The sequence below is a fragment of the Schistosoma haematobium genome, chromosome 1 (assembly GCF_000699445.3).
Source record: "Schistosoma haematobium chromosome 1, whole genome shotgun sequence".
NCBI classification, from domain to species: Eukaryota; Metazoa; Platyhelminthes; class Trematoda; order Strigeidida; family Schistosomatidae; genus Schistosoma; species Schistosoma haematobium.
Window position 1 is genome coordinate 30,055,091 of NC_067196.1, and position 26,933 is coordinate 30,082,023.

General features: G+C 37.7%; 3 protein-coding genes across 5 annotated transcripts; 1 reads left to right on the forward strand and 2 right to left on the reverse strand.

Annotated features, from left to right (window-relative positions):
• Positions 1–2,922: 2,922 nt before the first annotated feature.
• On the forward strand, positions 2,923–11,642 carry MEMO1_1 (Protein memo1). 2 transcript variants are annotated; one of them, XM_035731453.2, is made up of 8 exons: positions 2,923–3,348; positions 3,391–3,472; positions 3,510–3,578; positions 3,612–3,727; positions 3,771–3,882; positions 5,282–5,424; positions 8,948–9,024; positions 11,286–11,642. In XM_035731453.2, the coding sequence occupies exons 1-8, from the start codon at positions 3,294–3,296 to the stop codon at positions 11,526–11,528; spliced, it is 897 nt and encodes a 298-aa protein (XP_035586888.1). In that variant the 5' UTR covers positions 2,923–3,293; the 3' UTR covers positions 11,529–11,642. The 2 variants fall into 2 exon arrangements, with proteins under 2 accessions (XP_035586888.1, XP_051073670.1); XM_051215413.1 differs by having other exon boundaries at positions 3,243–3,348; positions 3,391–3,578.
• Positions 11,596–17,314, reverse strand: MEMO1_3 (Protein memo1). 2 transcript variants are annotated; one of them, XM_051215422.1, is made up of 10 exons: positions 14,936–17,314; positions 14,627–14,891; positions 13,986–14,104; positions 13,854–13,944; positions 13,751–13,819; positions 13,601–13,716; positions 13,458–13,569; positions 12,490–12,629; positions 11,979–12,055; positions 11,616–11,902 (listed from the first exon to the last, which is right to left on the reverse strand). In XM_051215422.1, the coding sequence occupies exons 3-10, from the start codon at positions 14,047–14,049 to the stop codon at positions 11,660–11,662; spliced, it is 912 nt and encodes a 303-aa protein (XP_051073672.1). In that variant the 5' UTR covers positions 14,050–14,104; positions 14,627–14,891; positions 14,936–17,314; the 3' UTR covers positions 11,616–11,659. The 2 variants fall into 2 exon arrangements, with proteins under 2 accessions (XP_051073671.1, XP_051073672.1); XM_051215423.1 differs by lacking the exon at positions 14,627–14,891 and having other exon boundaries at positions 11,596–11,902; positions 13,601–13,819; positions 13,859–13,944; positions 14,940–17,314.
• A 5,701-nt stretch (positions 17,315–23,015) lies between these two features.
• MEMO1_5 (Protein memo1) lies at positions 23,016–25,086 on the reverse strand (the record flags this gene model as incomplete). The annotated part of the gene is made up of 5 exons (XM_035731454.2): positions 23,016–23,258; positions 23,335–23,411; positions 23,846–23,988; positions 24,814–24,925; positions 24,957–25,086. 5 exons carry the CDS (start codon positions 25,084–25,086, stop codon positions 23,016–23,018), a joined length of 705 nt encoding a protein of 234 aa, XP_035586889.2.
• Between the last annotated feature and the right edge of the window lie 1,847 nt (positions 25,087–26,933).

Here is a 26,933-nt window from a genome sequence, read left to right on the forward strand (position 1 = left end):
GTAATTCCTATATTTGACTTTCTTGGTTTGATGTAATAGTGTACTCTTCCCATGCTTTCCATATACTTCAGGTAGAACACGAATTATACAGTGATCTGAGCTAGATAATGGGGCACGTTTACGAGTCACGTATATGCCCACATCATCAATGAAGACGAAGTCTAAATAAGCATCCAAACGGGTAGGAAAATCCACTACATTTTGGTGACCTAGTGACGTAAGGAAGCTACAGTCAAATGAATTGAAATCACCACATACAACTGAAAGTGAATCACTGAAGGCAGTAACAGCCAACTCAGTGAATTCATCAGCGAAAACAGATAGTGCAGATGATGTGCAATCTGGAGTAACGTAGATATTGGTAACGTAAACATATTTGTATTTATTCAGATGTTTTGGACGACATCTTAGAGTTAGACAGTCGATAAAGTCATTTGAAAATTTAAAACACACAAACGAAGATCGACACCAGTTTATGTTTACAAACGTAGCTACACCGCCACAACACCTCTTTTTATTGTTCGATCGATCCTGGCGATAAATTTTAAAATCACGTAGTGATACTAGGCAGTCATCCTGTAAATCATTTAACCAAGATTCTTGAATTGTGATGACACCACAATAACGATACATATTTTGACTTAGTAGGAACTGCAGGTAGTCCACTTTGTTGATTAGTGATCGACAGTTAGAATTTAGCAGCTCTGGAATCAACATACAATTAATATTCATTCTCTTTAACGCATATTGCCAGCCACCACGATGTCTTTTATAGTACTTTTTTGTAACCTGTGCAGCGAAAGGTCGTGGGCTTTTCATAAAAGCGCCTGAATAGGTTATGCGATTAATGGAGATAATTATAATTTAAGACAAACGAAAAAACCCAGATAACTTGTTGAAATAATCAGATGGCAGAAACAGGTAGCCCAGATATTTAAGAAGGCCGCCAAAATCCCGAGACATATTGCATAGCATATTGCAGCCCCACTAACTGTGATATTCAAAGTGTCACTTGGACGGCTGCAATTAAACGCAACTCAATACGTATTACTTACGGGCTCGAAAGATGCAATCGTCACTCCAATACATAAAACAGGACCAAGACAAATTCCATGGAACCACAGATTTGTCAGCCCGGTTAGCGTCGCAATTAAAATACTGGAAAGAATTGTCGAAAAGACAATAATAACATCTGTGGAAACCAACAACTTGTTAAACAGCGAACAACATGGTTTCGGAAAACGTTTATCAAGCACAACAAACCTCCTTATAACAAGGGAGAAATGGACAAAGGCTCTAGACAATGGAAAACCAGTAGATATTGTCTAAAGCATTTGAAAAGGTGCCGACAGACAGACTGCTAATGAAGCTAGAAAATGTTGGTATTACAGGAACTCCACTACAATGACTTAAGGATTTTCTAGTAGGTCGTAGACAGAATGTAAGAATAAATTCGAGGTGCTCTACCTGGAGACCAGTACTTAGTGGAGTACCTCAACGTTCTGTACTAAGTCTTTTATTTTTTTATATTGTATATAAATGATCTTGATGGAGTTTTGTTCTCTGAGCTGGATGGTTTGGTCGTGGAGCTTTCATCGTTCTTCTGAACGACATCATCAGCACAAACTTCAGATAGAAGTGAAGTGTTCGAGTTTCTCCATATGTGTTTCACAGCTTGTTCTGTGCACCTCGATGTTGATTGGTTCTTGTTGACCTTAAATTTATCATTGTTTACTTCTTTGTTTTGGTTGTGTCTCCCATTGGTTTGATTTTTGTTCCCATATTTATGCATGGTTTTCCTGATTGGTTGATAAATTGGATTGATTTCAATATGTTTGTTGATTGCTGATTGACCTGAGTGCCAGGCTTCTAGAAATTCTCTGGTGTTTTTGGAGTTTCCTCTGTCTAAGATTTCTACATTTTCCCAATCGAATGAGTGTCCGTAGTTATCCACGTGTATTGAAATAAGTGAAGAAATATCATGGCGTTTGACTGCTAATTCATGTTCATGTAGGCGCCTACATGAACATGAATTAGCAGTCAAACGCCATGATATTTCTTCACTTATTTCAATACACGTGGATAACTACGGACACTCATTCGATTGGGAAAATGTAGAAATCTTAGACAGAGGAAACTCCAAAAACACCAGAGAATTTCTAGAAGCCTGGCACTCAGGTCAATCAGCAATCAACAAACATATTGAAATCAATCCAATTTATCAACCAATCAGGAAAACCATGCATAAATATGGGAACAAAAATCAAACCAATGGGAGACACAACCAAAACAAAGAAGTAAACAATGATAAATTTAAGGTCAACAAGAACCAATCAACATCGAGGTGCACAGAACAAGCTGTGAAACACATATGGAGAAACTCGAACACTTCACTTCTATCTGAAGTTTGTGCTGATGATGTCGTTCAGAAGAACGATGAAAGCTCCACGACCAAACCATCCAGCTCAGAGAACAAAACTCCATCAAAATCATCCACCTGAGCTACAAATCTTCTCCACCATATAAATGATCTCCCAAGTATAGTTGAGTCGCCAATGTTATTGCACGTTGACGATGTAAAAATCTAGTGCTTACGCACTTCAGGCAGACCTAAATATTGTGGTTGACTGGTCTAAAGAGTGGCTAATGTCTATCAACACGGAGAATGGTGTCTACATGCACATTGGGGATACAAAGGTGATTTGTTACAGCATAAGGGAAGTGCCTGTACCGGTGTTCTGGTCTCACAAGGATCTTCGGGTGACAGTGAGTCATGATTTTCAGACCACGGCCCACTGTCTAGGGGTCACAGCTTAAAAGGTTTAAACTATATAGGCTTCATCAAGTTAGCTACTACAACGTTCACTGCAGTATGCACAATCAGAGTGAGAATCAAGCTCGAAAACTGAATTCGGTCTAAAAACACCTCTTCAAAGGTGACTCGTACATCCTAGAAAAAGAGTGGAGACGGCCACCCGTGCAACTCCAGAACTCTGGGGTTTACCACATGAAGGGTGGCTTGAAAAGCTAGACTTCTTTACTCTATCTTACTTCAGATTAAGAGGTCATCACTTCTGGGAACCTGTTAACCGAAGCAGTGATGTCCGCATCTTACATTGACTCATTCGAGAGAAGACTAGAAACCCAACGAGACATACTAAGAAAGGAATAATATAGGCCGTAATTTTTCTGTTCATACTACACAAGCTTAATCTATTGGACGTATATGCAAACTTACGAACGTTTTTGAAACAGTTTGGTACTGCTGGCTACAGTAAACCTTCAACAATCAAATGAGTTCTGTCGTTAGAAGAGCTTCTCATGCTGGTAGTTGGTATTCTTCAGACCGTATGAAATCGTTTTCTATTAAAGTTTCTTGATGGCGTTCAGGTACTAAGCTTAACAACCAGTTGCAGAAATGGTTGTCTGAAGTAACTGTTGATCGACAACCAGCCCGTGCTATCATTTCACCGTATATGAACCACTTATTTTGACGTGATATATTGTAGACATGCGGGTTATGACTATTCGGGGCCTTGTGCTGCGTTTGCGTACAAACAAATAGACCCTCGTCACATGTAAACTGCATATATACAAATAGCTTTGCCCAGTAAACGTATTTTCGTATTAGGTCCTGCACATTATATGAGCCTCAGAGGAAAATGCGCTCTATCCACAGCGGACTACTTCGAGACTCCATTGTACTCCTTGTCAATTGGTAGAGATGGTAAGTAAATACTTTCAGGGCTGTGTACCAATTTCTCTTTTAGTATACCGAGACCTCGAAAAAACAGGAGAGTTTGTTAGTCTCACTTTGGACAAAGACGAAGAAGAGCATTCCATAGAAATGCAAATGCCATATATAGCAAAAATGATGGAAGGGTAACTTCCTGTTAAATCTTTATTTAGTCCATATTAATTTTTAAGTAAATATATAGCCAAGGTATTTTGTAAATAGTTATTAAATTGTTGTCTCTTGCTGTTATAAAGGCTTATAATGAACTGAATGTAGAAACGAATTATTATTACTAGGAGTTTGAGTCAAAACATTGGAGACCGGTAAAGCCAATGGTAAGTGTACATAATAAAAACAATGTCGTGATTCCTCATGTAGTCAATTTTCGAACAGCCAGTCATAAAAATTGTTGGTTTAGCTTATGGGTTTTTAGGAAGTTTCACCATTAATGAGACTTTTAAGGTGTATTCGGCCATAGGGGCATATTTTTATTAGTCTTACTTTTATTTAAGATTATGGAGTCCGAATACTACTAGTTGTTTAGTCCTTGAGAAAGTCACCATGTTGACCAGTTTGGTTGTATGTTTTTGCACTAAATCCCTTCCTGTTTTTCATACAAAACTGGAAATATAAACCCGTTTTACAAATTGCTTTGTAACTATAACGATCACAGTTTCATGACCAAAACCACGTGTTAAAATATATGTGGGGGCTAAGCGTTCTAAATTATGTCAATCTGTATTCGATTTTGCTCAAATCTGATTGACTCGGTTGGTGTAGACCTTCATAATCTTTAGGCGCTTAGTGCCGTTGATTGTAACCCAAATATTTTCGCTGGCAGGAAAATGTTGGCAAATATTTTCTAGAGGTTCGGGATCAATTTTAGTTTTAGTAAAGTTCTAATAGTGCAAACTAGAGATGTCCATATTAATAGCATTATGTTTAAAACAAGTTAATTCCCACCAACTTTGTACTATGGACTTCAGTTGCCTTTTTAGGTGTTATAATTGTTATCTTCCTATCCGCTTGCCTTAATTTTGAGTTCCTATTATGCATGGGACTTGTTACCCTAACTTTCATCTTATAACTTTCTTCGTATCTCCACACTAAGTTCATGCAAATGTTGACCAAATTAAATGCAAATACAGTTGTGCGAATGTTTGTCGAAATAAATTCAAATGTTTTTCTTACTCCGAATGACTTAAACATATTTTATTTAAAACCTCCACTACACTGCACTTTGCAACATACAGTGCTGAAACGAATTTTGAAGACAATCAAAATAAACTCTGTAATAGAAAATCTCGGTACACTGCAAGTTATCGCGTGCCGTTCAGTTTTGGTATGTTTATTCGTCGTGTTCATTTGTACATACATACCTTCAGTTTCACCAACTTAATATTATAAAACACCCAACAGACCAGAACTCATGGCATTTACAAAAAACACTTTATATACTGGTTTATACGTCAATTTTACTCAAATCCAGACTGTTATGCTGTCGTTTCTTTCGAAATCCTATTTTATTTGGTGTTGGTGTTCTAGTTACCAAGGCAAATTCTCTGTAGTACCAATTTTGGTAGGATATTTGACTCCAGAAAGGGAAGCAGTTTATGGTCAGATTTTCTCCCGATACCTATCAAATCTCGAGAACTTCTTCGTGATATCTTCTGATTTTTGTCACTGGGGTATGTTAAATTTTGCCGTATTTTAGTGTTCTTAGGTATTTTGCTACTTTAATGCCTAACCAAGTATTATTGTTGGTATTATTAATGTAACCATCCTATAGAAAGTACTTTAAGCTTTCATTAATTGAGTGTTAGAATGAGATTTTTAAGTATGTATGTAACACTAATCACGAAACCGTGATGTCTCACTAGACTGTTTCACTTGAGACTCAGAACCCCTGTAAGACCTGTTGTTTGAAGGCATGTTAGGCAAAGCTTTGTCAGTTTCGAAACGATTCAGCACAGTATGTATTTCCTGTCAAGATTTTCGACTAGCATAACTACCAATTTGTTTTTTTAGTTAAGAAGCCCACTACTTGTGAATTCTAAACAAGTGTCATTTTACTGCACAGGTTATGTAGACGGGCGTAAAGTAGCATACTAGTAGCAGGCCAATTTTCGTCTAAATAGTGTCATTAATTACGTCATTCCCTCGACAAGTTCGTGGACTACAATACGTATTGTAGACATTGATGTTGTGATTCCTTTCGATTCGCATAGGGGAATTTAGGTATCTCTTGGTATCATCAGTTTTAGTGCAAAAGGCTGGATGTACAATAGTGCAACTTAGGGAGTTCCTATAATTTGTGAAATTTAGTCTTTCAGCTTAAAATGTTCTGTAGCTTTTTAGTTTGCTCGGCTTTACCACTAGCAAATACATCGTGTCCAGTTCCATCATTTTAAAAGTGGTGTTGATATCTAAAAATGTTTTGAGATGATAAAGACCATATTGTAAGTAGGGTCATCTTCGGATACTAATTTCCGTGAGGTTCATGCTGGGGACGAAACCTGGTTAAAAGGAAGTACGTATTTAGTCTGCTGGTGATATGAAACCACATGACAAAAGTCACATTGTGCTACCATTTGTTAGCAAGCCGCAACTCCAGGACCAGTGCCTTACAAAATTTTTCATTCGGTGGGTAGAACACTAAAGAACTCTTAAACAGACCAGCCCCACTGAATCCACCGCACATAAAAGCATTACACATATACCTTCCTATAGCTGTCACTTCACTAACGATCGGAGAAATCAGTATGGCCACTACACAAATCAAGAGTGGAAAGACGGTATCTGACAATACACAAGCTCAAGCACTGAAATCAGACATAAAAGCAACTGCAAACATGCTCCACGCCCTTTTCAGGAAGATTCAGAAGGAACAAGTGCCGACAAACTGGAAAGAAGGACACCTTATCAAGATACAAAGAAAGGAGATCTCAGATACTGAAATTTGCAGAGGCATTACACTATTATCAGCACCAGGGAGAGTTTTCAACAGAGTGTTGCTGAACGGGATGAAAGATTCGGTGTACGCCGAGATTCGAGATCAACAGGCGGGATTCCGTAAGGATCAGTCATACACAGACCATACTGTGACATTATGGATCATTGCTGATCAATTGACTGCATGGAATTTGTCACTATACATCAACTTCCTTGACTATGAGAATGCGTTTGACAGCGTGGATAGGATATTATGAAGTCTTCTTCGACACTATGGTGTACCTGAAAAGGTCATCAACATCATTTGTAATTCACATGATGGACTACACTGGAAATTTGTGGGTGGGAGGCAGCTGACAGACGCTTTCCAAGTGGAGGCCGTTGTCAGACAAAAATACTTACTCTCTCTCCCTTTCTTCTGGTAGTTGACTGGATTATGAAAGCCTCCACATGTCAGGGGAAGCACGAAATCCAATGTACAGCTTGCGTGCACCTAGATGATTTGGACTTTTCAGATGACCCAGCCCTTTTACCCCACACACGCGAACAAATACAGGTCAAGGCAAACTGTGTAGCAGCAGTCCATTAGTACGCCTCAACATACACAAGGGAAAAACCAAGATCCTTAAACACAACACGAAGAACACCAACTCAACCATACTTGATAGAGAAACTCTGGAAGATGTGTAAACCTTTGCGTAGCTGGACAGCATCATCGATAAACGAGGGGGTTCTGATGCAAATGTAAAGACAAGGATTGACAAAGGGCCGCATTCCCACAGTTGAAGAACATATAGAAATCAGAACAACTCAACCAACATCAAAGTCAGAATCTTCAATACGAGCGTCAAGACAGTTCTACTGTACGGAGTTGAAACTCAGAACTACCGCAACTATCATCAAAAAAGTACAAGTATTTTAAGCAATTGTCTACTCAATGTTCGTTGACTAGATATCATCAGCAACAACCTACTGTGGGAGGGAACAAACTAGCTCCCAGCTGGTGAGGGAACTAAGCAAAGACGCTGGAAGTGGACAGGGCATACATTGAGGAAATCATCAGATTGCCTCACGAGGCAAGCGCTAACTTGGGGTCCTGAGGGGAAACGGAGAAGATAAAGACCAAGGAGCTCATTGTGCCGAGAATTGGAAGCATACATCAAGAGAATGAATAGCAACTGAAAAGGACTGTTCACGATAGAGTTCGGTGAAGAATCCTTGTGGGCGGCCTACGCTCCTTCACGACGGGTAACAGGTGTAAGTAAATAAGAATAGAAAAATTAACAAACACGCCTCTGTCATGAAAAGCACGAATACGTAGTTTAAAGATGAGTTACGCATCTCAGTCAAGCCAGTTCACTTACTGATTTTCCTGATTGATTAACTGTTAGTTCAATTCACTCAAGTTTGGGTCGTGTAGTAAGAAGACAAAGATTATCAGAACTATGTGATATATTGGCGCAATACACTTTGGACAATCTGACCAAACATATACTTCTTAAGAACATTTATATACAAAAATGAAATGTGGACTAGACAAGTGGAGGGTAAGAGGAAACAAATATAGTAAGAAAATAATGCTAAGAACAATATGAGACTCACCGCGCTGTATAATAAACTAGTATTAACAAGGTGGGTTTAAGGTTAAAATAAAGGTTCGGATTTTCATACAGCTTCGATAAGCTTCAGTGAGTTGACCTATTATGTCTGTGTATAAATGTTCTTAACAAGTACGTGTGGTGATAAATCAGTCTTGCTAAAAATCACCTCAACCTCGGAATAAAAATTAGTGGCAACTCTATTTGTAGTTTCCTATGTTGTTCGGAAACAGCGGTCTCCTTTCATAAGAAATGATAATTTCAAGATTGTTGTCTTATTTGGATTCTATCTCTTACTATCCTCACCTATTGATGTCATCATGTGGTTCTCTTAAGGAAGCACTGCACTTGATGCTACACAGATAGATAAATTGGACCGATGACTCATTTTTCAGATATTACTTTTTGCCACAACGAATAGTAGTATCTTAGACCATCAAACAGGTCCTAATTTGTTTGTATCTTAAATTCAAAGTAATCATGTAGTATAGCTGGTTGTTACTGCATTTCTCGAAATCTTTACATCTGTAATAGATTTTAAAGTAACTTTTATAGGCATGTTTTAATTGAAATCAAGCAATGTGATGAGAAACAATCTAACATGAATATAGAATGATTTCTCCAGACAATCGTTAAGTACTAATTTGTTTTTTACCTGCAGGAAAAAGGTTTCAGTACACCTACTATGATCAAAGTAAAGGAGCAATCTGGCAATCCATACAAGCACTTGATGAAACGGTAAGTTACCTATCTTTTAAGATTGTATGAGTAAATTAATGACTTAACGTTGTCGGTAACAACGTCAATTAATGACAGTTGGGTAGATTCATGCAAGTAACGTTCACTAAATCAGTATTAATCCACCCTATTCTTTAGACCAGTTTCTCGTTATATGCATTTACAAAACGCGAAATATGGCATCAGACACCTTTTTCGATCTCTACTTACATATCCAGTTATATGCAACGTCCGATCATTGCAGTCCGCATACTGAAGTTTGAAAGGGGTTATCTAGACACGCGATTATTTGGTATAGAGGTGGTATTGGAAAAGTAGATTTTGCTTTACTTTACAGGGAACTATTACATGTATTTTCTTACCATTACTTAATAATTGGATTATGTTTTCGTATTCTGTATTCTAAGCTTCTGATAGATTCAAGTTGTTATTATTATTCCTCTCTTTTTCAAGTTGGTAAACTATGATTTTCTATCTATAGTTTTTGCATCTACTAATGCGTGTATGTAAACTGATGATTGGTTTACATATAGTAGAGGGTTGTCTACTTATTGTGTTCTACGGATTCAATAATGGGAAATTGTGCTTCTTAGGCCAACAGGCGTTAAGAATTATCTAAGTCACTACCTCAAGGTTAATTGTTGACAGTCAGTATTATTGGTTAAACCTTATCTTTGATCTATGAGCGAAAAGTATACCCGGTCTCCCGAATAGTAAACCGGCTTACATTGTTGGATTCGTGTCTAGTGATTCTGATCAAGAACAATCAAGGATGCAACACTTCACCGTACCACTAGCAGGAAAAAGCATTCACACCGTCCCAATCACATTGGCAGATCCAGGTTTAAAATCCTTGTCCAAAAGTATGTATAACATCAATAGATTGCCATTAATTATATGATAGAGTCAGAGGTTGTGGTTGCCACAAATGATTCGGCTTTACTCTGAGAAGACCTTAGCTACATGATAATTTTCATTACTATCCAAAACTAATATCTAGACTTCTTTTTGTTCTACTGTCGAAGCACAATTTTCTACCGTTGCCAACAATATGACTCCCATAGACCCTTTAGTTTTCTACTGTCCTTCAATACATTAACAAATTCGGCTCATTTAGTGTTACCTGGAATGATAATAATCTAGTCTTATTCTGTAGTTAACTGAAAACATTTCTGCTGTGTGGTCTCGTTGATACATAGACCTCCAACCTAAAAATCATCTAACAATGCAAATCATCTTTCTATCCATCACATCTGTCGTAGGCAAGATGATGGTTTGTAAATGACTCATCATAATACGCAAATCAATACCTGGCACATTTGTATATTGATTCAACTTGTCACCCCCTTCATTGGCATAGCGAGATAAATTTGTCAGGACGAATTCCAGAATAACAGATATAGCAAGTATGAGTGGTTATAAGATTAAGGGTTGAAGATACGATACGTGAATAAATATGGGCCGGTGGAATAAAAAGATTTACCAGGTAATTTAGAAACTTGAAATCTAAGGAAAGACAGTGAACGGATTGTGTACCATTGTCAATAATTTCGAATCCCTAACCATAAGTTACGATAATCACGCGGACCCAAACCGAGCAGTCTGCACCTACTTACACTAGTCAGTGTACTGATGACATGTCTTGGTCCTTAGATTTCTTTGAACCTACTTCTACCCCGGCTATCATCGCAAGTCGGGGCAATCAATGGATAGGTGTACGTAATAGTTGTTCTGTCTCGCTCAATGGAGATTCACTTTACCATTCTTACCTGGTATTTTCAAAATTGCTAATTCGATGGTTCCAAAATATAAGAATGATGCCTCGAATACACCTATGATTAAATACTGAAAAACCTTCAGATATCCTCTGCTTTTAAATGTCACTTTCCTCAGCCATAAAGTAGCGCAGAGCGAACTGCCATACAGTACACCCGTTTATCTCGTCTGTGCGAGAAGTGACGCAAGCTGGCAAACGCCAGTTCATTAAATTTAAACTGATTCAGTGCGTTGATTCTTCCATTTTGGTGGAGTTCTAGATGGTTCGCTTCCTGATGAACTGTGACTGAGAAAGCAGAAGCCCATATGGTATGCACCATCCTTACACAGGTGATAGTGTCAATAAGACACTTCGATTTCTAAAAACGAGCGAATTGAACAGCAGTTTGTCTGTTGCGTCATCTAAGAACTAACTTCAAGATGTGTATTTTTAAGAGTAATTAAATGTATTATTTTTTGTGGCTCTCGATCCTTTAAACTTTTAGGGAATGGAGTTAATTGAGCGACTTGCTCCTTCTGAATTTACAAGTTACTTGGAGCAATATGGTAACACCATATGCGGACGACACCCGATAGGCGTATTACTGCAAATCGTTACGTATTTACGCAGGAATATGCCCAATAACAATTTTAACATGAAGTTTGTACGATATGCACAATCAGAACACTGTAATAATATGGACCAATCATCTGTCAGTTATGCAGCTGGTGTGCTACAAATATCTTGATATAAGTAACTTTTCCTGCATATTATAATATGTGTATCGATGTTTACATTAAAGTAAAAATCACAACTTTAGGGATTGTCAATTTTACTTCAATATATAACAAACTTTTTCTTACGGATCCTTTTATATATTTACTCACGACTGACTAGAGCACATGCAGTGTAACTCACTGATGAATCTTCCATTGACTGGCAGCGGTTGGATTGTGTATAGTTTAGGATTTTAAGTTCCAGGTTAAACGGTTGCTTCTGTCGAATACAGTCAATCATAAATAAGAACACGCCTATACTTCTCCTGCCACATATAGTGTTCCTGTACTCTTCAAGATATTTTATGAATGATTTCGGTTTCAGGCTTCGAATCGCATTCAAACCCTGTGAAATATAACATTAGATTTAATTATAGTTGAGAGGGATACAGTGTGAAAATAAAAATACTGCAGCCACTTACAAGGTGATCGAGTTTCTCAATAGACTGCCATATCGCACCATCGGATTTATTGTAATACTGATATCGAAATCGTTTCCCTGGAAATAAAGCATACGAGTGATTAGTTTACTGACTGTGGGTATCATTTTGAATCATACTAATCATCACTGAGAGTGAATTTTGTGACTTGTTGTTTGACTTTGACCATGCGTATATATTCTTGACAATAAGCGCGTAAAACGAGCACTTATGATGTCCTCGTATATTTATTTAAAAGATTCTAGCATAAAATGTACATTTAAACAAGGCTAGATAATTACCGAAGTATTATAAATACTGCTTGGAAAAGTGTTTAGACGGCCATAGAATTTCGTAACCAAGGTTAAAATGATGAATCATTAACGATTATTTAGAACAACAGACGAAACTACGTAAAGGAATACCGCAAGTTACCATCACTCTCAGCCAAATTAACCATTATGTATACTGCTTCAAATAAACACAAAAATATTGCGTGGAAAATGTAACAAACCCCAATGACAGAAATCAGAAGATATCACAAAGAGATTCTTCTCATCTAGCATGTAGCTCGATAGGAGGTTCCCGAAGAATTCTTGTTTTTCGAATGATAAGCAACCGACAACTATGGGGACTATGGAGTACTGCTCTTTCCTACTTCAAAGCAAGAGTAAAAGTAGACATTATTTGTATTAAACTCCAAGATGTTGGTAAAGAAATGCGAATCACATCAAGGTACTTACCAAACTGTAATCTGGACACGATAGCATGTCTCATAACCATTGGTTTCAGTGTTAAACTAGGATGTCACCGATTATCACAAATAATTGTCACACTGATTTGACTATTTAGTATTAGAATGTAGGAGAGCGTATTGTCACCAAAACACTGCGTATTTCCTACTAGTATGATTAATTTTTAAGTTTACAGGATATTATGTTTGCTGTCACTAAGTCGTTTACGGCCTAATATTTCTGCGTATCACCTGGGCGGTTTCGAAATCAAAATATCTCGATAGAAACGGAAAAGCATTTCAAAAGCGGAAAGCTTAGTTAACCAGTTATGCCGTCTAAAAGTGACTATCATTTATAAAAGAAACTGTCACTGAATACAAATCAATACAACGAAGATACATCGAAAATGAAATAACGAACTTCCTACTGAATAAAATTGGGTGGGAGAAGTTTGCTTCCAACCAATTTATGAGTTTTAAAACTGATTATCTCATACTAAAAGTATTTGCGGATTTCGTATCCCCAACGCAAAATGAAGGAATATCCGTGAATATGAATGTGGACTGTGGTCTTCAGGAGTTTTTCTTGTATAAATTACAGAGGATCTACTACTTGACGTATCCGTTGTGGACAAGTTTCATATAAACCACATGGATAGAGGCTTGGTATGTCTTATGATCTCGTTAATTTGTTAAAGGTATTTAAGTCACATTAATAGTCTAGAAAATCACCACACGGGAAAGCTTACCGTTTCATGATGTGAGCAATATACGGTAACTGCATTTCTACAGAATGTTCAGCTTCGTCCTGACTCTTTTCGAGAACGCTGAAGCAGTTGAACTTTTTAAGGCTGTTGTACACTGAAAAAGGTATTAAATTAACTCCGCTTACCATTGGTATTAATCTTTAAGTTATAAAACGGAGTTTCATACTCAGATACAGAAGTCAGAGCACATGTATTCCCAATATCTAAACGATGTGAGGGACCTATGATAAAAATGCATTCTCTTTGAAGAAACATTTAACTGAAGCACCACTTACATTTCGTCAGGATTTATTAGACGGTATGCGTGGGCCGCACATAAACCAGAATGTCGGTAACCTGCATGACTTGATACTTTTATTAGTAAGAATAATATCATACGGTACTATAATTGCCCTGACTGAATTTGCATTTGGGACGTTCTTTTCGCAACTTTCCAACCAAGTGTTTAACTGTGATGACAACTCTGTTCCTAATTATGATTAGTAATTGTCTTGCTAATAGTCGCTCAACTGTCTGCAGTATACCAGCTTCCAGCGTGTGAACTAACCCGGACGGAACTGAGAGTCGTCTCCATTCAGTGCAAATTGTTCATAAACTTCAAATACTATCTCGTATTGACGTACTTAAACCTAAAGCATTAAAGATTCCGTAAAAAGTAGCAAAAACTAAAGGTTGGGTGGAAAAATGGGAAACCGGTTGTTATATCAGGAGAAAAACCGACCAGTACAATTCACAATGCTTGATGATGAGATGCGCACTAGTTAGGTAAGCTGATGACAAACATTTGTAAGGTCAGTACGTTAGTGAAAAAACATGCAGTACTACGCATCATCCATGGATCATAGGAACAGTTACTATTTGTATCGCGCTTGGTAGCTACATTGAAATTTACAGACACGTGCTAACTGTACTGTCGTCAATAATAAGAGTACACTTTGGCGGCCGACCTCGTCTTTGTTAGCCTGCCGTAGCCACCTCTGAGTCTTCAGTACCATGAACGGTTTTGTAAAAGGAGGAAAGTTGTTAATTTTTCCTGCCTTAGTAGCACGCACTATAAAAGCCTGTCTAACTGTATCTCGACGTATATCACACTACTTTAGACCTTCTCCACATAATTCTTAATCTTACTAAGGGTTAGTTGTTTTACTTACTTATTGGCGTTCTCACAACCATTAATGGTTGAATTCAAGTGGTAACTTCCGGCTTCGGTCTTCTTTAGCTATCAATCCTGTAGTGTCTTCCACTCACTCAATTTTATTTACATCCTTGCTATACTAAGCTGATGTATGTTAAAAAGAACTTTCAGCTAGACTCATCTGTGCACTATTATAATAGTATCCCTAAAAGGATACAAGTTGTAAGGAACTCGTGAAAGCACAACGAAATTATCAGAGGTTCCACCACATATGACTTTGTCTTAACACATGATGGTAATGTCAGTTAAACAAAATTCTTCACACCTACGGAGAGGGGTGACCAATGTCTCATTAAAATTCTTGGCACAGAAAAAACGGTAGACTTCATCAGACCCGGCCGCCGTTTCGTTCCGACGACCTTGAACAGCCGGATTAAAGGCGGTCATTCCGTATTTCAATTGCCGTAGATTTGTTGGGTTGTACGAGTATCAAGTTTTTCCATATTTCAGTAATCTTTTGCCGCATTAAAAAGCACTAAATAACTGCCAAAAGCAATAATTTAGCGTTCTCTGTTTTGTAGTGTACACGTCGACTATGTTGTTACTCCGTAACTTGATCTGTGATCTCAATTGCTGTAGTAAACTTCAACGACATGTCGTCACCGGTAAATCTTGCATACTTGCTGAGATGCAGAACCAATACGCGCTCTCTAATGAAACCTTGAATTCAATATATAGGGCTCTAAATGTCCAATACCATTAAGGGTTATCGAGATTTACACATTTCGCGCTTCTGTCTTGACCTCATGAGCATATTTCTGACACCTTGTACTGTTTATCATATCAGCACATCATCTCTGTTGAGAAAATCTAGGCAAAATTGATGGGTATATAGAGTTCAGATTCTGCAGATAAGTGGATAGCTATTCACATAACCAAACTAGGTTTGCTAAATAATATGAAGGATTTAACACCGATTTCCAGGGTTTCATATAAGAATTAGAATCAATTGGTATATTTATAAAACAGGAAGCAACACCTTTACAGTCGAAGGATACCAACCCAGTCAAATCAGAAGTCAGAAATGGAGGGTTCGAAGACATATTTGAAAAGCTATCTGTATGTCGAGAAGCCCTCGGTCTAAGCTGGCCAGGAGTAGCATGGCGTAGCCATATATGATCTGGTGCAGATGTATGGCAGAGTGCCTTCAGCTAATGTGTGTCCAGTAAAACCATTGAGATCAGCATCAACGTTGAAGGTTTACAAAACTATTTTGGAGACTTATTTGCCGCGTAATGTCAACTGCTAGATACAAATGGAATGAAGTTATAGTATTATTGGAAAAATATCTGAACTAAACTTCTCCGCCGTTGAGTCGGAATCACTAGCTACCGTAACATAATAAAAATATCACTGGAAATAGAATGTCCACCAAATTTATTTCAGTGAAATTAATCCGATATCGAACCAGACTATTTGAATTTAAGTGAATTCAAACTGTCCCGGGTACGTTTAGTCTGTGTGTTTCAAGCATTTATACACCATTATAGCGATCGGATGCGATCAACAGATAGACAGGAAACAGAAAAATGGAACATCAATGGGATTCACATGTAAGATAATCGAACTGACCACACAACTAAGCACGAGTTTACCAACGAAGTTGTTCAAATACATCCAACATTTGCACGCTTAGTAGAATGTAGTATTCAAAATTGGCACACAGTTATCTGTACTTATCATTTCCATTCGAAGTACCATAGGTTTACGTTAGCGAATGAAGTTATTTATGATCACAGGTATTGCTCGGCGTAACAACACATAAAGCATATAAATCCGCCATCTAAGATAACAGCCACGAACTTAGTCCGATATGGCTCTGTTAAGCAATATGATGCCATTCATACATCGACCATTAAGAAAAGTCTATGGTTCAAACCGGACACTGTAGAAGTAAAACCATGTGACTCTTTGATGTGAACAAGGTGACATGTAATAAAGAGTCACGGCTCCAAAATGGTTACAAGAAAGAAAGTCTTGAAAAAGTCTTCGGACTAATGCTAAACGAAATCAAATCTAGGGAGTGAGAAAGACTTCCATCACTTCAGTGTGCAGATTTATGGAACCGAAAAAATTATAGTGACTGTTTCAGTAAAACAAACACAACGAACACACCCTGATTTATTGCAGTAAAATTGGCTTCACATACACTAACTGTCTGGAAAACTGAATAGAGATTGGCGTTTACAACAAATTCGTTAATTTACATTCAACCATGGCAAGTGTATATCAGAAGATCCGATATGTGCACTGGCGACATCTCCGGGGTTTCAAAAGTAATCTATTGCCTAACTTTCAGCGGATGCAGTAAATTACCTAAAATACACATCGTTATGAGTAAATTACGAGATAGATGGAGTTAAACCGGTTTAATTCAGCCACTTGAATACTTCTCACATTGGAAAGTCAGGACAAAACAGAAACTATCATCTAATACTTCATAAATGTAATCAGCGAAAGTTTTTACTTAGAGAGTATGCCTGAAACAATTTTATGGGATATAAATTTACATTAGACATGTCTAAGAAATCAAACAACAGTTACTAGGAAATCAGCAAGACAGAATAAGTAACACCTGTGTTTGCAGGTATTGATTTCATTACACATGGCCAACCCTGTACAACGGTGTTCTAACCATCACTCAGCCAGTTAATATAACTAGTGAAATGCGAGAGTTTCATTGTTATTCTTATCCACGAGGAATCAGCCTGGGAGAATACAACAGATTTTCAGATCGATCGATCACCACCAGGAAGTTAAACGGCCAATTTACCTTGTGTACATAGCCGTCCCTTTCCGATTGCTGATGTGATGACAAGAGCTCACTATCGCGTCAACACTGGAGTGAAAGTAAGCGTTCTTTCTGTGAATTCTTGCGGCCTTCTGCACGAACTGGTTTTCAATTTATGAGTGGCAAACTGAAAACTTATCGCCATATACGGTAAGATATAAGTTTATCTAAATATGACTTCACCCATTAAATGGATTTTCGTTGTTGTAAATGCTTCAATATCACTCATTGGTATGGGCTTGCTGCAACAATACATTCTGCTCATCAACCCAAGCAAACAGAGGTTAGTAGACGGCGATACCAAATTATCTGTTTGTGTAACTTCATCTTTTGGCAGCAGGTTACGCTCAGTCACGGCTAGGCATATAATTGACTCACGCTTCCAAAGGATACTCGAAAAGTTCTCCGGACCCTAACAAAGGTGATCGAAATTGCCGTGCGTGACCGGCAACATTATATACCAGATGTTTAACTTTTTAGTCCAGGTGTTCGAATAACCATCAAGCTCATGGCAAAATGATTTCCTTGACCTGGTATAAATAAAGACGTGAAAGGGTGGGCGCATCCTATGTGAACTGCAGGAAATCTAATGTCATCAGACACAACAAATGTCGCTTGGATTCCTCCGCAACTCCCGACGCTCGTTTCGACAATGTTTATCTTGATTTGGTAAAACCATTACGAGATTCGACTGGACACTTTTTCCTCTTAACGTGAGCAGACCTTTTCACACAATAGCCAGAAGCAGTACCGGTAAAGGACTACACCGCCGAAACTATGGCCCACGCCTTCATCGGACGATGGGTAGGAAACCTTGTCTGTCCTTCACTATAACTACAGTCCATGAACGCCATTAGGAATATGGGTTTTCCCGATGTCTACTAGAAATCACACGGTTCCGAACGACTGCTTACCATCCACAAGCTGACAGGTTGGTAGAACGATTTCACCGACAGTTGAGAGCTTAACTTTTAGCAAACGTTTCACAGTGGGCTGACGTTCGTCCACTAGTGTTACTCGATATTTGCAATTAACTGAGAGCTGAAGTTGGAATTCGTGGATCCTTCATTTTCTGCGATGAGTATGGACCTATACTAGCAGGGTTACAAATGCTATGGGTTCAGTTAGACCTGTTTGCACTTGACCGCAGTCAGTTGATGTTGCCGCTCAACCTTCCTTACGACATTACACTTCTTTCGTACGTCATGATTCATTACGACGACCGCTTAAAATGGTATACGAAGGACCCTTAAAAGTCCTTCATCGCAAACCTCAATACCATACCATCGATAAAATCGAATTAACGACACCATCTCAAAGCCATGTATTCAGAAGGAAACCCTAATAATGTTAATCCTCACCCGCACATTAGAACGAAAATCAGAACAACTCAACCAACATCAAAGTCAGAATCTTCAATACGAGCGTCAAGACAGTTCTACTGTACGGAGTTGAAACTCAGAACTACCGCAACTATCATCAAAAAAGTACAAGTATTTTAAGCAATTGTCTACTCAATGTTCGTTGACTAGATATCATCAGCAACAACCTACTGTGGGAGGGAACAAACTAGCTCCCAGCTGGTGAGGGAACTAAGCAAAGACGCTGGAAGTGGACAGGGCATACATTGAGGAAATCATCAAATTGCCTCACGAGGCAAGCGCTAACTTGGGGTCCTGAGGGGAAACGGAGAAGATAAAGACCAAGGAGCTCATTGTGCCGAGAATTGGAAGCATACATCAAGAGAATGAATAGCAACTGAAAAGGACTGTTCACGATAGAGTTCGGTGAAGAATCCTTGTGGGCGGCCTACGCTCCTTCACGACGGGTAACAGGTGTAAGTAAATAAGAATAGAAAAATTAACAAACACGCCTCTGTCATGAAAAGCACGAATACGTAGTTTAAAGATGAGTTACGCATCTCAGTCAAGCCAGTTCACTTACTGATTTTCCTGATTGATTAACTGTTAGTTCAATTCACTCAAGTTTGGGTCGTGTAGTAAGAAGACAAAGATTATCAGAACTATGTGATATATTGGCGCAATACACTTTGGACAATCTGACCAAACATATACTTCTTAAGAACATTTATATACAAAAATGAAATGTGGACTAGACAAGTGGAGGGTAAGAGGAAACAAATATAGTAAGAAAATAATGCTAAGAACAATATGAGACTCACCGCGCTGTATAATAAACTAGTATTAACAAGGTGGGTTTAAGGTTAAAATAAAGGTTCGGATTTTCATACAGCTTCGATAAGCTTCAGTGAGTTGACCTATTATGTCTGTGTATAAATGTTCTTAACAAGTACGTGTGGTGATAAATCAGTCTTGCTAAAAATCACCTCAACCTCGGAATAAAAATTAGTGGCAACTCTATTTGTAGTTTCCTATGTTGTTCGGAAACAGCGGTCCCCTTTCATAAGAAATGATAATTTCAAGATTGTTGTCTTATTTGGATTCTATCTCTTACTATCCTCACCTATTGATGTCATCATGTGGTTCTCTTAAGGAAGCACTGCACTTGATGCTACACAGATAGATAAATTGGACCGATGACTCATTTTTCAGATATTACTTTTTGCCACAACGAATAGTAGTATCTTAGACCATCAAACAGGTCCTAATTTGTTTGTATCTTAAATTCAAAGTAATCATGTAGTATAGCTGGTTGTTACTGCATTTCTCGAAATCTTTACATCTGTAATAGATTTTAAAGTAACTTTTATAGGCATGTTTTAATTGAAATCAAGCAATGTGATGAGAAACAATCTAACATGAATATAGAATGATTTCTCCAGACAATCGTTAAGTACTAATTTGTTTTTTACCTGCAGGAAAAAGGTTTCAGTACACCTACTATGATCAAAGTAAAGGAGCAATCTGGCAATCCATACAAGCACTTGATGAAACGGTAAGTTACCTATCTTTTAAGATTGTATGAGTAAATTAATGACTTAACGTTGTCGGTAACAACGTCAATTAATGACAGTTGGGTAGATTCATGCAAGTAACGTTCACTAAATCAGTATTAATCCACCCTATTCTTTAGACCAGTTTCTCGTTATATGCATTTACAAAACGCGAAATATGGCATCAGACACCTTTTTCGATCTCTACTTACATATCCAGTTATATGCAACGTCCGATCATTGCAGTCCGCATACTGAAGTTTGAAAGGGGTTATCTAGACACGCGATTATTTGGTATAGAGGTGGTATTGGAAAAGTAGATTTTGCTTTACTTTACAGGGAACTATTACATGTATTTTCTTACCATTACTTAATAATTGGATTATGTTTTCGTATTCTGTATTCTAAGCTTCTGATAGATTCAAGTTGTTATTATTATTCCTCTCTTTTTCAAGTTGGTAAACTATGATTTTCTATCTATAGTTTTTTTGCATCTACTAATGCGTGTATGTAAACTGATGATTGGTTTACATATAGTAGAGGGTTGTCTACTTATTGTGTTCTACGGATTCAATAATGGGAAATTGTGCTTCTTAGGCCAACAGGCGTTAAGAATTATCTAAGTCACTACCTCAAGGTTAATTGTTGACAGTCAGTATTATTGGTTAAACCTTATCTTTGATCTATGAGCGAAAAGTATACCCGGTCTCCCGAATAGTAAACCGGCTTACATTGTTGGATTCGTGTCTAGTGATTCTGATCAAGAACAATCAAGGATGCAACACTTCACCGTACCACTAGCAGGAAAAAGCATTCACACCGTCCCAATCACATTGGCAGATCCAGGTTTAAAATCCTTGTCCAAAAGTATGTATAACATCAATAGATTGCCATTAATTATATGATAGAGTCAGAGGTTGTGGTTGCCACAAATGATTCGGCTTTACTCTGAGAAGACCTTAGCTACATGATAATTTTCATTACTATCCAAAACTAATATCTAGACTTCTTTTTGTTCTACTGTCGAAGCACAATTTTCTACCGTTGCCAACAATATGACTCCCATAGACCCTTTAGTTTTCTACTGTCCTTCAATACATTAACAAATTCGGCTCATTTAGTGTTACCTGGAATGATAATAATCTAGTCTTATTCTGTAGTTAACTGAAAACATTTCTGCTGTGTGGTCTCGTTGATACATAGACCTCCAACCTAAAAATCATCTAACAATGCAAATCATCTTTCTATCCATCACATCTGTCGTAGGCAAGATGATGGTTTGTAAATGACTCATCATAATACGCAAATCAATACCTGGCACATTTGTATATTGATTCAACTTGTCACCCCCTTCATTGGCATAGCGAGATAAATTTGTCAGGACGAATTCCAGAATAACAGATATAGCAAGTATGAGTGGTTATAAGATTAAGGGTTGAAGATACGATACGTGAATAAATATGGGCCGGTGGAATAAAAAGATTTACCAGGTAATTTAGAAACTTGAAATCTAAGGAAAGACAGTGAACGGATTGTGTACCATTGTCAATAATTTCGAATCCCTAACCATAAGTTACGATAATCACGCGGACCCAAACCGAGCAGTCTGCACCTACTTACACTAGTCAGTGTACTGATGACATGTCTTGGTCCTTAGATTTCTTTGAACCTACTTCTACCCCGGCTATCATCGCAAGTCGGGGCAATCAATGGATAGGTGTACGTAATAGTTGTTCTGTCTCGCTCAATGGAGATTCACTTTACCATTCTTACCTGGTATTTTCAAAATTGCTAATTCGATGGTTCCAAAATATAAGAATGATGCCTCGAATACACCTATGATTAAATACTGAAAAACCTTCAGATATCCTCTGCTTTTAAATGTCACTTTCCTCAGCCATAAAGTAGCGCAGAGCGAACTGCCATACAGTACACCCGTTTATCTCGTCTGTGCGAGAAGTGACGCAAGCTGGCAAACGCCAGTTCATTAAATTTAAACTGATTCAGTGCGTTGATTCTTCCATTTTGGTGGAGTTCTAGATGGTTCGCTTCCTGATGAACTGTGACTGAGAAAGCAGAAGCCCATATGGTATGCACCATCCTTACACAGGTGATAGTGTCAATAAGACACTTCGATTTCTAAAAACGAGCGAATTGAACAGCAGTTTGTCTGTTGCGTCATCTAAGAACTAACTTCAAGATGTGTATTTTTAAGAGTAATTAAATGTATTATTTTTTGTGGCTCTCGATCCTTTAAACTTTTAGGGAATGGAGTTAATTGAGCGACTTGCTCCTTCTGAATTTACAAGTTACTTGGAGCAATATGGTAACACCATATGCGGACGACACCCGATAGGCGTATTACTGCAAATCGTTACGTATTTACGCAGGAATATGCCCAATAACAATTTTAACATGAAGTTTGTACGATATGCACAATCAGAACACTGTAATAATATGGACCAATCATCTGTCAGTTATGCAGCTGGTGTGCTACAAATATCTTGATATAAGTAACTTTTCCTGCATATTATAATATGTGTATCGATGTTTACATTAAAGTAAAAAATCACAACTTTAGGGATTGTCAATTTTACTTCAATATATAACAAACTTTTTCTTACGGATCCTTTTATATATTTACTCACGACTGACTAGAGCACATGCAGTGTAACTCACTGATGAATCTTCCATTGACTGGCAGCGGTTGGATTGTGTATAGTTTAGGATTTTAAGTTCCAGGTTAAACGGTTGCTTCTGTCGAATACAGTCAATCATAAATAAGAACACGCCTATACTTCTCCTGCCACATATAGTGTTCCTGTACTCTTCAAGATATTTTATGAATGATTTCGGTTTCAGGCTTCGAATCGCATTCAAACCCTGTGAAATATAACATTAGATTTAATTATAGTTGAGAGGGATACAGTGTGAAAATAAAAATACTGCAGCCACTTACAAGGTGATCGAGTTTCTCAATAGACTGCCATATCGCACCATCGGATTTATTGTAATACTGATATCGAAATCGTTTCCCTGGAAATAAAGCATACGAGTGATTAGTTTGCTGACTGTGGGTATCATTTTGAATCATACTAATCATCACTGAGAGTGAATTTTGTGACTTGTTGTTTGACTTTGACCATGCGTATATATTCTTGACAATAAGCGCGTAAAACGAGCACTTATGATGTCCTCGTATATTTATTTAAAAGATTCTAGCATAAAATGTACATTTAAACAAGGCTAGATAATTACCGAAGTATTATAAATACTGCTTGGAAAAGTGTTTAGACGGCCATAGAATTTCGTAACCAAGGTTAAAATGATGAATCATTAACGATTATTTAGAACAACAGACGAAACTACGTAAAGGAATACCGCAAGTTACCATCACTCTCAGCCAAATTAACCATTATGTATACTGCTTCAAATAAACACAAAAATATTGCGTGGAAAATGTAACAAACCCCAATGACAGAAATCAGAAGATATCACAAAGAGATTCTTCTCATCTAGCATGTGGCTCGATAGGAGGTTCCCGAAGAATTCTTGTTTTTCGAATGATAAGCAACCGACAACTATGGGGACTATGGAGTACTGCTCTTTCCTACTTCAAAGCAAGAGTAAAAGTAGACATTATTTGTATTAAACTCCAAGATGTTGGTAAAGAAATGCGAATCACATCAAGGTACTTACCAAACTGTAATCTGGACACGATAGCATGTCTCATAACCATTGGTTTCAGTGTTAAACTAGGATGTCACCGATTATCACAAATAATTGTCACACTGATTTGACTATTTAGTATTAGAATGTAGGAGAGCGTATTGTCACCAAAACACTGCGTATTTCCTACTAGTATGATTAATTTTTAAGTTTACAGGATATTATGTTTGCTGTCACTAAGTCGTTTACGGCCTAATATTTCTGCGTATCACCTGGGCGGTTTCGAAATCAAAATATCTCGATAGAAACGGAAAAGCATTTCAAAAGCGGAAAGCTTAGTTAACCAGTTATGCCGTCTAAAAGTGACTATCATTTATAAAAGAAACTGTCACTGAATACAAATCAATACAACGAAGATACATCGAAAATGAAATAACGAACTTCCTACTGAATAAAATTGGGTGGGAGAAGTTTGCTTCCAACCAATTTATGAGTTTTAAAACTGATTATCTCATACTAAAAGTATTTGCGGATTTCGTATCCCCAACGCAAAATGAAGGAATATCCGTGAATATGAATGTGGACTGTGGTCTTCAGGAGTTTTTCTTGTATAAATTACAGAGGATCTACTACTTGACGTATCCGTTGTGGACAAGTTTCATATAAACCACATGGATAGAGGCTTGGTATGTCTTATGATCTCGTTAATTTGTTAAAGGTATTTAAGTCACATTAATAGTCTAGAAAATCACCACACGGGAAAGCTTACCGTTTCATGATGTGAGCAATATACGGTAACTGCATTTCTACAGAATGTTCAGCTTCGTCCTGACTCTTTTCGAGAACGCTGAAGCAGTTGAACTTTTTAAGGCTGTTGTACACTGAAAAAGGTATTAAATTAACTCCGCTTACCATTGGTATTAATCTTTAAGTTATAAAACGGAGTTTCATACTCAGATACAGAAGTCAGAGCACATGTATTCCCAATATCTAAACGATGTGAGGGACCTATGATAAAAATGCATTCTCTTTGAAGAAACATTTAACTGAAGCACCACTTACATTTCGTCAGGATTTATTAGACGGTATGCGTGGGCCGCACATAAACCAGAATGTCGGTAACCTGCATGACTTGATACTTTTATTAGTAAGAATAATATCATACGGTACTATAATTGCCCTGACTGAATTTGCATTTGGGACGTTCTTTTCGCAACTTTCCAACCAAGTGTTTAACTGTGATGACAACTCTGTTCCTAATTATGATTAGTAATTGTCTTGCTAATAGTCGCTCAACTGTCTGCAGTATACCAGCTTCCAGCGTGTGAACTAACCCGGACGGAACTGAGAGTCGTCTCCATTCAGTGCAAATTGTTCATAAACTTCAAATACTATCTCGTATTGACGTACTTAAACCTAAAGCATTAAAGATTCCGTAAAAAGTAGCAAAAACTAAAGGTTGGGTGGAAAAATGGGAAACCGGTTGTTATATCAGGAGAAAAACCGACCAGTACAATTCACAATGCTTGATGATGAGATGCGCACTAGTTAGGTAAGCTGATGACAAACATTTGTAAGGTCAGTACGTTAGTGAAAAACATGCAGTACTACGCATCATCCATGGATCATAGGAACAGTTACTATTTGTATCGCGCTTGGTAGCTACATTGAAATTTACAGACACGTGCTAACTGTACTGTCGTCAATAATAAGAGTACACTTTGGCGGCCGACCTCGTCTTTGTTAGCCTGCCGTAGCCACCTCTGAGTCTTCAGTACCATGAACGGTTTTGTAAAAGGAGGAAAGTTGTTAATTTTTCCTGCCTTAGTAGCACGCACTATAAAAGCCTGTCTAACTGTATCTCGACGTATATCACACTACTTTAGACCTTCTCCACATAATTCTTAATCTTACTAAGGGTTAGTTGTTTTACTTACTTATTGGCGTTCTCACAACCATTAATGGTTGAATTCAAGTGGTAACTTCCGGCTTCGGTCTTCTTTAGCTATCAATCCTGTAGTGTCTTCCACTCACTCAATTTTATTTACATCCTTGCTATACTAAGCTGATGTATGTTAAAAAGAACTTTCAGCTAGACTCATCTGTGCACTATTATAATAGTATCCCTAAAAGGATACAAGTTGTAAGGAACTCGTGAAAGCACAACGAAATTATCAGAGGTTCCACCACATATGACTTTGTCTTAACACATGATGGTAATGTCAGTTAAACAAAATTCTTCACACCTACGGAGAGGGGTGACCAATGTCTCATTAAAATTCTTGGCACAGAAAAAACGGTAGACTTCATCAGACCCGGCCGCCGTTTCGTTCCGACGACCTTGAACAGCCGGATTAAAGGCGGTCATTCCATATTTCAATTGCCGTAGATTTGTTGGGTTGTACGAGTATCAAGTTTTTCCATATTTCAGTAATCTTTTGCCGCATTAAAAAGCACTAAATAACTGCCAAAAGCAATAATTTAGCGTTCTCTGTTTTGTAGTGTACACGTCGACTATGTTGTTACTCCGTAACTTGATCTGTGATCTCAATTGCTGTAGTAAACTTCAACGACATGTCGTCACCGGTAAATCTTGCATACTTGCTGAGATGCAGAACCAATACGCGCTCTCTAATGAAACCTTGAATTCAATATATAGGGCTCTAAATGTCCAATACCATTAAGGGTTATCGAGATTTACACATTTCGCGCTTCTGTCTTGACCTCATGAGCATATTTCTGACACCTTGTACTGTTTATCATATCAGCACATCATCTCTGTTGAGAAAATCTAGGCAAAATTGATGGGTATATAGAGTTCAGATTCTGCAGATAAGTGGATAGCTATTCACATAACCAAACTAGGTTTGCTAAATAATATGAAGGATT